The sequence below is a fragment of the Prunus avium genome, chromosome 4 (genome assembly GCF_965620075.1).
Source record: "Prunus avium chromosome 4, drPruAviu1.hap1.1, whole genome shotgun sequence".
NCBI lineage: Eukaryota > Viridiplantae > Streptophyta > Magnoliopsida > Rosales > Rosaceae > Prunus > Prunus avium.
In genome coordinates, this window is record NC_142287.1 from 31,435,012 (window position 1) to 31,448,126 (window position 13,115).

General features: G+C 37.6%; 1 protein-coding gene across 2 annotated transcripts; it reads right to left on the bottom strand.

Moving 5' to 3' along the window:
* Positions 1-1,479: 1,479 nt before the first annotated feature.
* LOC110746778 (putative LRR receptor-like serine/threonine-protein kinase At1g56130) lies at positions 1,480-12,390 on the bottom strand. Of its 2 annotated transcripts, XM_088251414.1 has the most exons (24): positions 12,140-12,390; positions 11,788-11,974; positions 11,553-11,624; positions 11,309-11,380; positions 10,332-10,403; positions 10,127-10,198; positions 9,899-9,970; positions 9,721-9,792; positions 9,550-9,621; positions 9,407-9,478; positions 9,223-9,294; positions 9,049-9,120; positions 8,830-8,895; positions 8,546-8,608; positions 4,943-4,987; positions 4,748-4,806; positions 4,135-4,523; positions 3,858-4,053; positions 3,586-3,750; positions 3,285-3,403; positions 2,973-3,183; positions 2,426-2,657; positions 2,183-2,333; positions 1,480-2,086 (listed from the first exon to the last, which is right to left on the bottom strand). In XM_088251414.1, the coding sequence occupies exons 1-24, from the start codon at positions 12,264-12,266 to the stop codon at positions 1,694-1,696; spliced, it is 3,123 nt and encodes a 1,040-aa protein (XP_088107540.1). In that variant the 5' UTR covers positions 12,267-12,390; the 3' UTR covers positions 1,480-1,693. The 2 variants fall into 2 exon arrangements, with proteins under 2 accessions (XP_088107540.1, XP_088107541.1); XM_088251415.1 differs by lacking the exon at positions 11,553-11,624 and having other exon boundaries at positions 12,140-12,389.
* Positions 12,391-13,115: the final 725 nt, after the last annotated feature.

Below are 13,115 nucleotides of genomic sequence, written 5' to 3' on the forward strand. Positions count from 1 at the left end.
AAAACCGACCAAACCAATCCAATCCAATCCAATTTTTATTGGTTTCGACAACATCGGCGGATTGGATTGGATCAGAAAATTGAAAATCCAATTGGATCGGTTTGGATGACGGATCAAGTTTTTAAAATCCAACCAAAACCGAACCAATCATATATATATATATATATATATATATATATATATATATATATATATATATAATATTGTTCTTCCCATACGTTCCTATTGTAAAATATATAAATACATATTGATTAAAAATTAATATATTGACCTTACCCATACCCAGCATGCTAAACATGCTCAGAAACTCTCATATTTGTTTCCTACAGACAACACAGCATGCTCAACATGCTCACAAACTCCCATACGTTATTAATATATTAGATAGCATACTTGCTTTATTTACCAAGGGTCCACAAGTTTGAACAAGGTTAGAAGAATTCTCACACCCTTCATCAGCATATTTGGTAAGTGTTTATTATTTTTGGGTTCAAGAATTCAGTAATTCATCATTCAAGCATAATATTAAGTTATTAACATAGTTTTATGAAACAGATGGCAACTTCTACTTCAACTTCCATGGGAAACCAAACTGGAAATACAAGTCAACCACCAATTGATGTGCTTTCAACTTCTAATGTTATTGATGCTGTCAAAGTTTCAAATGTTGAAGTGTTGCTACAAAAAACAAAACCCAGCGATTCTTCATGATGTAGCATCAGAATCAACATTTAGTAATGGTGGTCGTATTCTTGATCCATATAGGAGTTCATTATCCCCAAGAACAGTGGAGGCACTCATTTGCACACAAAATTGGTTACGTTCTTCACCAAAAATTGATATTCTTGAGATCATAGATGATATCGAAGACATTGAATCATGTAAATATTATTTCAAGATAACTTTCATATTTTAAATTAATTAGTATTGATTTTATTATATTTATTTTAATATGATATTTTCTTCTTTGTAGAAATTTTGGGTCCTACATCAAAACTTACATTGAATGAAAATTGATGTGGATGATTGCATGATCTCTAACATGGAAGGATTGATGGACCTGGAAGCCTAAAAGAGTTCTCAAAGTTTTTTTGGTTAATTTTAGTTTTTTTTTTTTTAAAGAATGGATGTAGCTCTTAATGTAATGTTGTTTTTAAATTTCATGTTGTATTTTCAGATTGAATTTTGAATTGAATTATATGTAATGAAAAACTAAAGTTCTTTTGCAATGATTATATTTTCATACAAACCGATCATCCAATCCAATCCAATCCAATGTACATTGGATTGGATTGGATTGGATCCTGATATTTGATCATATTGGATTGGATTGTAAAATCTGTAATCCAATGAAAAATTGGATTGGATTGGATTGTTAAGAAACCATTGGTTTCGACCCGATGCTCACCCCTAGATATGCTCCTATTTGGCTTTGGATGTTGAGTATGCAGAGAAGTATGCAGAGTATGAGCACACAAGTAGAAAAAAATAATTGTATTTTGATGGTAGAAAAGGGCCTTAATTCTTCTCTTTCGCCCTGGGCCCTAAAAAATTCAGGGCCGGCACTGTACATCATCATTCCCATAAACTAAAGGCAGAAAGAGACAAAGACAAGTACAAAATGTAGAAAAGTTTTAGCAGTGAGTGAGTCACAGATTTACAGCAAGGGAAGACAATGGAAACTTCTTACTTCTCACCTTCCTTCTCCTATAATGCCAGTGAGCATTGATCCAGTCACATTTACGGGAGACGGTGCAGGGTCAATCCCGGGGCTCCCTTCAGGCTGATGGTTGAGGAGAACATTGCTCTCAGTTGGTGAGGTATCATCATCCACCAAAAAGCTACTTGTGGTTACATCTTTGAAATCCCAATCTGTCAAATAACTTGGCTTTGATATAACAGTGCTTGCTTCAATATCTCCAGAAAGCATTGCCACCACACGTGACATCGATGGCCTCATCATTGGTGAAGCCTGAGTGCAGAGGAGAGCTGCTTTTATCAATCTAGTTGCGTCATTTTCATCAAACTCCGTCAATCTCGAATCCACCAGCCCCAGACCCTGGTCCTTTTCATGTAGAGTCCATGCCTGAAAACAAACATCATAGCATGGTCAAAAAGGAAAAAAATAAAGAAGTTTTCACAGCAATGCTAAAATAAAAGTAGCTAGGCTAAGTTTTCCTACCCATTCAAGAAGATAAATCTTCTCAGGATCCAAGTTGTTGTCAGAATTTGGTCTCCCGCTGAGGATCTCCAAAGCAACAACCCCGAAACCGAAAACATCAGCCTTTTCTGTCAGATGTCCACGCATTGCATACTCCGGAGCCAAATAGCCTCTACCAGATTATCAAATGCTTACTAAAAATGTTGCTTGGATTACACCCTCCCTAGTCATGATTAACAATGCATAACATAAACGAGGGCTTACATTGTGCCTGCAACCCGGGTGCTCATGTGTGTTTTGTCGTCATCATAAAGCTTTGCCCATCCAAAATCTGATATTTTTGGGGAGAGTTCTGCATCTAGCAAAATATTACTGGCTTTGACATCTCGATGTACAATCCTGGGCCTTGACTCCTCATGAAGGTAAGCAAGTCCTCTTGCTGTTCCCAACAATATATTGAAGCGGGTAGGCCAGTCAAGGTGCAAGTCATTTCTTCCTGAAACATTACATGGAGAAGAACCAGTGCATGTTAACAACTAATAACAAGTAGAAGAGAAAAAGAAAAAGAAATTGGATGCAACCTTAGAGTACTTTAAACTGCAGAGTATTCTGTTTTTTTGCAAAATAGAAGGCAAAGTAGCAAAAGAATGTGCGGGTTTATAATTTCATATGATTCGAATATTACACTTTTGGTTTCTTTAAACTTCACTCCTCAACAGAGAAAAATTATAACAAAATGGTTGCGTAAAAAACTTGGATGAACTTTTAGAGTCCTTGAAACTGCAGAGTATTCTGTTTCTATAAAACCTACCAAAAAGTGCCCGATCAAGGCTCTTGTTTTCAAGATACTCATAAACCAAAATGCGGTGGCTTCCTTCGATGCAGCATCCATACAATTTCACTAGATTGCGATGTTGGACTGCAGATATCGTAGCAATCTCGGTTACAAATTGACTCTTCCCTTGGCGAGATGCTACTGAAAGTTGCTTCACAGCCACTACCCTCCCATCAGATAGTGTACCCTATAAACAGAAATACAATTGACATGAAAGTCAATTTCGTTTTGTAAGAAGTCAAAGTCATTACTTTAAAGTAGCAGATATTGATGTAAAATAGATTTCACCTTATAAACAGGTCCATATCCTCCCTCTCCTAGCTTATTTGAAGGATTAAAATCTTCTGTTGCAGCTCTCAACTCAGCATAACTGAAAGTATTTGGTCGGGGGCCTAATCCTAGAAGATCTGCATATTCAAAAGAAAGTATGACATACGTTTAAATTTCGAAACAGTACGTGCTACTATAAAATTTGTGTTAATGTCACAACACATAAGAAGTAATTTCTTTCAAAGGCTTCGTGCTTATCAACACTAGAAAGAACCTAAAACCGCATGCAGAATTAACTACTAATAATATGCTCTTTTACCTTCATCGTCATCTTTTTCTGATTTTTTTCTCCTCATATATAGAACTGCAAATAATAATAGCAAGCTCACAGCCCCAACAGGGACTGCAATACCAACTATCAACCCAGTCCTGCTCTTCTCTCCTGGAGTAGTTGGTGGAAGCCCAGAAACAGTTGGTGTAAAATCTGAGCAATGAAATAGAATAATTGTTCAGTGTCAATAATTTAGCAGCAGAAAGATACATTTAAACCATTCATAGGAAATATTCATAACTTAACATTATATTATATACCTGAAACAGCATGGACAGCCGATATTAGCGGGCCATAAACACCTTGTTTAGGTATGCAACATGTTCCCTTACCAGCCCAGAACAGATGAATATCTAGGTAATTCTCTGTCACATTAACCTTGAAGGGTATCTTAATTGCTCTGTTAACCCCACCTGCCTCCTTCGATATGTCGAAGTCCTTCCTTCTGAGGTTCCCCTAGGAAGCAAATGAAGAGATAGTTAAATAATTCTGTCTAATGAGTTGCCCTTACTTCAAATAGTTCATTAGCAGCCTTACTTGAATATAGATATCAAATACACGCCTTCCTAAACTATGCCAAGTTTGTGTAGCACGGCTAGTATAAACCGTTTCTGCAAATCGCAATGTTACGGTATAAGGTCCATTCTCAAGACCCAGGCCATAGTATCTCAGTGAACTTGGGGACGCTCTTGAAGTCTGGAAAAGCTCTGGGGTCACATCTGTACCGGTGACTTCCGTAAGGGTGGTTTCCACAAATGATGGATTGTTTCCGTCATAAAACAAACCCACATTGCTAACAGCCCATTTCTGTGTACTGGTTACATAAAATTTTGCTGGGCCAAGAGCTGAGTCTTGATCAGCTTCATACAATATGCCATCAATTCCTCTCATTTGTGGTCCTCCGCACTTGATTGAGAAGTTTGCATCTGTAAAATTGAATATAGGGGCACAAGCTATGATTAGTGATAAAAACTTCAAACTCAAGACAAGACTCATACTGAGGCTTTTGAATCACATATTTATAACCAGATATGCTTACTAGATGTATCAAAACACTCTTGCAATATGTACACATAGTTAGAGAAGCAATGCCTATTCCTGTAACATGATAATGCATTAATAAATGGCTGGTGAAACAAAAGAAGATTACATAGAGGGGTATTTCGATTGCATGGAAAATTCCTCTGGAGGCAATTCAATCCGGCAAGACTGCAAACACAGAGAACAATTATTATTTATCCAGATGGAAAAATGTAGTGGAAGAATCCATTAAACTGAAGAAGTGTAATAGCTAGTAGTGATAGTATTGTCTGTCTAACCAAGGGTAAGAGAAACTTCAACTCACTCTATGTTTGAACTGTCAAATGTGAAGTTGTTGACCACTAAGTTCCTGAATAAAATCATTAATCAATCAACATATGAAGCTATACATGTTTATTAAATAAAGATTTCATGTTCAATATCTAAACATAGTAGTACTTCAAATCCATCACTTCAAACTGTCACACACATTATTTGTGTGCACACATACTAACTTTGAGGACCACGAATGACACAAAAAAACATTAAGGATGCAATCTGATAGTTTCGTAAACCTTAGGGACGTTTTGTGATATTAAGCCTTTATTGAATTTCATTCATGTGGGTATTGTAACACCCCGACCCTAATTTTTATATCCAATCAATTATTTAATTAATTAGATTATGAAATTACAATTTTACCCTTGGGGATAGGGGTATTTTGGTCACTTTTTAATCTAGAAGGATTTTGGGAAAATGAGTGGTACCGTTGCGTAGAGCTCTTCGATACGAGTTCATAGACATGCGGCATGCCCAATTTCGAGTTGTAACGAAAGAGGAAAGTTTGAAAACGAAAGGGACGTACACGGAATTCTTTTTAATTTGTTACTGTAGCAACAGTACTGCTACAGTACCGGGCAGTTTTATTATTTTTCTTTTTTCTTTTTTTCGCTTCTTCTTCTTCCTCCTCCCCTCTCCCTCTGCGCGCGACCCCCTCCCCCTTCGTTCTTTTTCTTCCCAGCCGACGGCTCCAAGGGCCACCGTCGCCGCCACAGGCCACGGTTGGCCACGGGACCGGACCCGATTTGACCGGCCAGCCTCCCCCGTGCTACCACACCCCTTCGCAGCCGCTGGAACTGCCGGTGTTCGCCGGAAAAAGCTTGTTTTTGGCCGGAAATTTCAGAAACTTTGGGTCGCTCGTTCTCCCTCAATTCTCCACCAAATCTGACTAGTGAGGTATGGATTTTCGACTATTTTTCATGATCTAGCTGCTGGTTGGGTAGGACTTCATAAATTTTGAGCGCTGTTAGTCCGATTTTCGAATTGAAAAATCTGCCAGTTTCAACTTCCGATTCCGGCCACTTCCGGCTACTTTTGGGCCATAGCCCAAGAACAAAAGTGACTCCAAATTAGGTGTATTACCTAGGGTAGGAGTTTGGAGCCGTGATTCCGAGACTTTCCAGCGAAGCGATAACGCTTTGGACACCCACGCGCTGCCTGCGCGTGTGGCGGCGCGTGGAGCACTGTAGCAGAGGGCTTTGGGTCCCAATGCGATCTCTTGGTTGTCACGAGCGCGTAGAAGTTTATGGATCTCAATTCGGATTACGTTTGAACCCCGAACGAATTTTACATATTGTGTGATTTCCGGGTTCGATATGTTAGAACCGTTGGATCACTTCCAAATTCATATAGGCTGTTCCTTGTATTCCTAGGATCGTGTAGGAATTCGCGGATCGTGAATCGGAGCCCCGGATGTTCCGATTCAATGACTTAAAGTTTAACGTAACACGATAATCGTGCGATCATGCGATCGCGAGCGATCCGACCGTCCGATCTGAACCAAACTTGCAGGACGCGTATCCTAAACCTTGTGGAACCAATAGAAACTTTCGGATCGTAAAATGGAGGTCGTGGGCCCCGCGGGCCCAGTTGACCAAATGTGGAAAGTTTATGCATATTGTTTTAATGATTCATTTGAAATATATTATATATTTGATTAATGGATTTGATATATTATAAAGTATTTGGGTTTTGATACATTTGAATATCTTGAGTGTAGATTTATAATAAATGAGAAAGTGCTATCTTTGTTGATTTTGTATGGGGTACTTAGAATGCTAATTTGAGTGTTTTTAGCACTACCTTAGATACCTCCCCGATTATGGGTTTTATGTTTGAGATTTATTTTGCCTAGGCCCGTCGGAGTTTGTCCAGGCCCTTCGGATGTCTTCTTAATACGATGCCTTGGGAAAAACTGGATTACGGAAGGGAATATTACTTTATAATATTTATATAAGGATTACGAACTCCACAATTATACGTACCTCCCCCTTGGATGATGATACTTGGAAACAGTGGATATGGACACTAGGATATATGAAAATTGTGGATATGGTCTGGATATGATGGAACCCGGGGCATCTTTAACGGGGTGTCGCTGTAGACCCTTAATTGGGTAGTCTGCGCGCGTAGGACAATTTACAGGCGTACGGGTCTTGATTCTTCCTCCGTACGTGCTGGCTGAGAGTTAGTCCCCCAGTTGGACAGCTCGTCCCTAGCCACATAGTTGTTTGAGGGCTGATAATTGTGAGCTAGTCAACAATCCCCGATTGGATTGTTTCCCCAGTACATGATGTGCATCATCATATGTACCTCCCCTTGGATACTGAAACATGGACATAGTGGATATGGTTTGGATATGACGGAACCCAGGGCATACCTTAACGGGGTGTCGTGGTAGACCCTTAATTGGGTAGTCTGTGCGTGTAGGACTGTTTACAAGCGTACGGGTCTTGATTCTTCGTCCATACGTGCTGGCTGAGAGTTAGTCCCCCAATTGGACGGCTCATCCCTAGCCACATAGGCGTTTGAGGCCGAATACTTGTGAGCTAGTCAACAATCCCTGGTTGGATTATTTTCCCCTGGTACATAATGATGGTGAGAGGTGAGTGTTATTATATATATATATATATATATATATATATATATATATATATATATATATATATTTATGTACTCATTTATAGGCATACATGTTACACATTGGTATATGTGGTTTTGGTTCGGGTTGGAGATTCGTGAAATTGTACTTTGTGAAGACCCTGTTTATGTATGAATGTTTGAGCCCTGGATTGGGAGGTGTTGTACGGCAACATACGTCTTGGATAGGGTATGGTTGCGGGATTGAACTGATATAAAGGGAAGAAATTGATAATATGTTCAATTTGTTTTATCGAAATCGGAGTTGTGACCATTGATACGAGAATTACGTGTGGCTTGATCCCTTGTCCAAGGGTACGTAGGCAGCCTGGGGTCTCACCTAGGTGCAGTCGCGAATTATATTATGTTTAAAAGGGTTTGAGCGATTCTGAGTTTGTGATTTGATTTCGTTGTGGTTATTGGATTTGAATCTGGTTTAATGATTTCAGTGGTATTCGTAAAGTTGTTTGAGACCTTTAATTGTATTGTTTATGAAGTATCCGACTTAAGAACTTTGTTGGTTTTGTTTCGAACCATTGGAAGGCCGGAGACCTATTATGTGATTGCATGTTGTTAACTTGTGCATGCTGCCAGTTGGTGTTTTAAATGTGTTTTATGCAGGTTTGAATTTTTGGGGAAAGTCCAATTTACAAGGAAGATCCTGCCGAAATTTCGGTAGAAAGTCTCGTGCTCTTTTCCCTTAATTTGGAAAAGAGGCTAAATTTTTAGTAAGTGGGCCCGGCATCGGTGTGATGTCGGAATTTCCACAGGATTCGTCTCAAGTTCCAAGGAATTCGGGGCGGGTCCTATCAGGTATTATATATATATATGCACAATATTCGAGGAAAGAAGCACTGTAAGAACAAATCCTGGTGATATGTTTTGCCCAAACCGATTCTGGTGATTTAAACTGTAAACATGAAGGTGAAAGATTAAAAAGGAGACATACAGTTGCGATATTGTGGTTACCCATTGGGGAAAGCTTCCTGATAAATAGTTGTAAGACAAATCACTGCACATAACAATACAGAATGAGAGGGCACAAAATGTATGAAAGTTCAAAATAATTTGAATAAGAAAAATGATTAGAATGTTTTCATCAATGGATGAGGCCCTGATTGAGATTTTATCTCACGTACACAGATACACCCATATGCACACAGACGCACACAGAGTACTTGTTTCATTGCCAGTACATTCTATATAACATACTTCTATGACATGAGGACTTACATAGTCGGAAGTCGATTGCTCTTTTGGCTTGGAAGAGGTCCAGACAGGCTATTGTTTCCAAGAAACCTGGCCATTTCATTTATAACATAAGGCACCCATAAAAAGAAGGAAAAAAGAATAAAGAAACAAGAAAAAGGTCAGATGAATGACAAGTTTCTGAGCAGGAAATCCAATGGCATGAGTACAGAAAAATGTAATAGAGAAGGCAGGGCTTATTACAAGTATGTAAGGGAACTCATGCTGAACAAAGAACTTGGGAGTTCGCCTGTTAAATTGTTGAAACCCAGATCCCTGCAACACGAATGATAAGGTTAGAAAGCAATTAGAATGAACGAAAATTAACTGGGATTCTTGGGATTTGAACTTATATATCTACTGGAAGTTGGAACGTACAGTATCTTTAAATCTTCATAGTCTCCAATATCAGAAGGAATGCTACCATTGATTAATGCATTCCGTAGAACTCTGTTCCACCACCAAAAAATTTAGTGCACAAGTAAATGAGTAAGATTGCAAATTTTAAAAGGAAAAAAGAAGTTATATCACGATATTTGAAGGGATGAGAATGTTAACTTACAATTCAGTCAAGTCCTTCAAATTTCTTATAAAATCAAGAGAGGAGCTCACATTATATATATCACAGATTCGCCTTCATTATCATACACAAACATAAGTGATGCCCAGTAGAGAGAGAAAGAGAGAGAGTTTAAAATGTATTACAGAGAATTCAATGAAGTCAGTTGAGAAAAACTGGCTGGTATTGGGCCTTCAAAAGAGTTCCCTTGAAATCTCCTACAAAAACATTTGAGATGCTTGTGAATAAAAGACCCATCTCAGCCATGCAGATCTGCTTTCATAAACTGCAGAAGGATAAAAGTTTGCCATACTTACAAATAAGTTAGTTTTCTCCAATTCCCAATGAAAGAAGGTATCTTTCCTGAGAAAGGATTGTCTGATGCATAGCTAAAATTCAAAAAGTTGACTCATAGTAAGCTCATCCCAGAATAGCAATCTCAAAGTGATGAATAAACAAAATAAACTTAAAACACCACTTAAGGGCCATTCTTACAGGATTTGCATGTTGATGAGCTTAGCAAATGTTGAAGGAATTTCACCACTAAATCTACAGCTGTCCATGTACCTGTGAAAATCATAAACTGATTAGTACCAATTTCATATGGTAAATGCATTTCTTGCTCATCGATAATGAATTAACAAATAAACCGCTCCTTAAAGAGAAAATAATTATACATTGCAACATGTGATTCAAATTCGATGAGTGAAATGATGCACTCACAATTCCTTGAGATTGACTAAGTTACCAAGTTCTGGAGGGAGTGTTCCGGAGAAATTATTTGATCCAAAGGCCCTGCAACAAGTCATGTTGAAGAGGTATAGAATTAAATGATAGGGGGTTCTATATCGAACATGTCTCAATAGAGCATTTCTCATTTGTCTAAAACACAAAATTTAATTGTGCTTTCTTATGTTTCATTGCTTACAGCATAGTTAGCTCCTTAAGGTTTCCAAGCTCCTTGGGGATGGGCCCCGAGAATGAATTGAAGGAAAATGACCTGAATGGAAATATCAATTAAAGAAATTAGCACGTGTTTATAATTTAGGATAAAAACAGAAAAATATTATGTACTATGTGCTGCTTTTACCATATGGTATAACTCACTTGGGAGGTTTATATTTCATGTCCTTAAAGAAGAAATAAACCAACAAAATTGATTGATTTGTAAGAAATACAGTTCCAACTTATATATCAGGACCAAAAACAAAAAGGAAAGCCAATCACCAAGCAGCCAGCCTTACCTCAAAGTGAAATCTAGTTTTCAAAATCACCCTTATTATTGAAAACAACTTGAAAGTGAATTCAATTTTCAGTTTTCGTTTTCATTTGTTTTACGCTCCTATTTCATTCATTCATTTTACATCACGACACATGGAATGCACTCCAGTTATCAAAATTTGGTATTTGGGACCTCCCGACTTGGTCCCGATTGCTTGATTCTTGCATTTGGCCACAGACCCAATCCAAGCCTCCGGAACTCCATCTCCAAAATTCATCATAATTCCGAAAAAATTCACCGAAAAATACAACGAAATCTTTGTAACATGCACTTTCATTCTATGATCATAAATTCACAATTGGACCCCAAAAATTCCATTTCCAAGTTTCACATAAAACTGAAAACTGAAAATTTAATTCAGTTACCAAACATCTTGTGTTCAGTTTTCACTTTTCACTTTTTGTGAAAATTGAAATTAATTACCAAACAAGTTTTCAGTTTTCAGTTTTTGAAAAATGAAAACTTAAAATTGAAAATTGAAAACTAAAAACCGAAAACTGAAATGGTTATCAAACGGGTTCTAAGTCAATTATAGAAATTGTACATGGGAATGAGTCTCATCAAAGTATTTGACAGATAAAAATTTGTATTACAACTTAAACAAATGTTCTCTCACTACTTACAATGACGTCAATGCGGTCATATTGCCGATGAATGCTGGTAGGGGACCGGTGAAATAATTCTGATCAATTTTCCTACAAAGAATTAAAACAAAGTGCAATGACCAACGATTAATCTCTGAGTATATAAAATATTTGTGACAATTTTGAACAGTAAGACTAAGAAACATGCGTCTTTCTCTTTTATATGCAAATGTTAATTTTGGTAAACCCAACAACAGAGAATGGGGTTGGAAAAACTTCATACAAATAGGTCAGATATCTTAAAGCCACAAATTCTTGTGGAAACACCCCTCGTTTGTTCATAGCATAAACTATCCTGGAAAGAAAAAAGATTGAGCAGTTAGGCACTTAATATTACAATTGATATATCAGGCGTGATCTGCTTAGTTTTCTAACACATAATTAATGGAGTTGCTACAGTCAACAACACAAGACTAGAGAGAGAGAGAGAGAGAGAGAGAGAGAGGAGGGTAACATACAGTTTGGTGATGTGGCAGGTAGTATTTTTTTCATAAGTACAATCACAAGTGATGGCTGGTTTATTAGCTTTATCGTCAATGTTGGTTCCATCAATGGCAGATCCACTGCATGGCTCTCCACTGATATTCCACAGCCCCGGCACGGCTTGCGTGTCCCATTGCTTGAATATCGAGTTCAACGCCCTCACTGCACTCTCAATTCAATCGTTGTGTACACATCACATAACGTACTTATGTTACTAGATTGTCCAGAAATTGCAAAAAGGAAGAAAAAAACAACATATATATACTCTGTATTTAAAAGATGCTTAGAAATATGTATGTACAACTTTGGAAAGCATGGCTAGTTTACCTTCAGATGGATCGGTCGTATGATTTTGTGCCATGGACACCTGAAACCAGAAGCATAAGCTGCAAAAGAAGGTAACAGACACTGGAAGAGGCCACGGTTGCTTCAACATCTTCCTCATATTGATCATGTTATTGTACACAAGCGCTGGCTCCTCGACGGCACAGAATTTGAATTGCCAGTGGTTCCTAAAGTACTTGTTCTACCACAAAGAGTAGAGAACAATCCATTTTCAACAACCAGAAGCATGTGCATAGATGAATTATTGACCACATGTTTTTGGGGTAGATTCCATTAATTAGCATTGATGTTAAGGATGTTGATGTATGTGGAATATTTCCAGTCAGATTTCAAGTCACACATTGACAACCTCAGCATTAAGACAACGTTGACTGACTTCAGAGGTTTTGTATATATTATTACTTCTTTTCTCCTTTCCAAGTTGCATGATCAGATGGCTGCCACTTTTCTAATTTCCCACGTGCAGTGGGCTCAATGCTTTGACAAGTGACATCCACATTGAATATTGTTATTATTATATTGAGCAGTTTAATTTAGAGTTTGAAATATTAATCTACAATTCTTGATACTCATCTCATGGCTTTTCCAATTTAAATACTTTTTCTTGTTCACAATATCAAAGAGATGGAGTGGACTCACAATAAAGCTATGGAAATTTAACTAAACTTCTTATAATATTCTAAGAACTTTTTTTATTTTTTTATACAAGCGATATTAAAAGATGAAAGAATTGAACTTAGAAACCTCATGTGAGAAGAATACAACCATTTAATTTCCTTGACAATTTCTGTATGAGAATCCGACGACCGTACTATGTTTTTCATGGGGACACAATAAATTTCAGAAAAGTATACGTTAATTTTTCGAAAGAAGAAAAAAAGAACTATTGTGGAATTGAACCGCAAGGGAAAAATAACAGTTGGAAATTTATTTCTTTGACAATTCTGTATGTGACAGG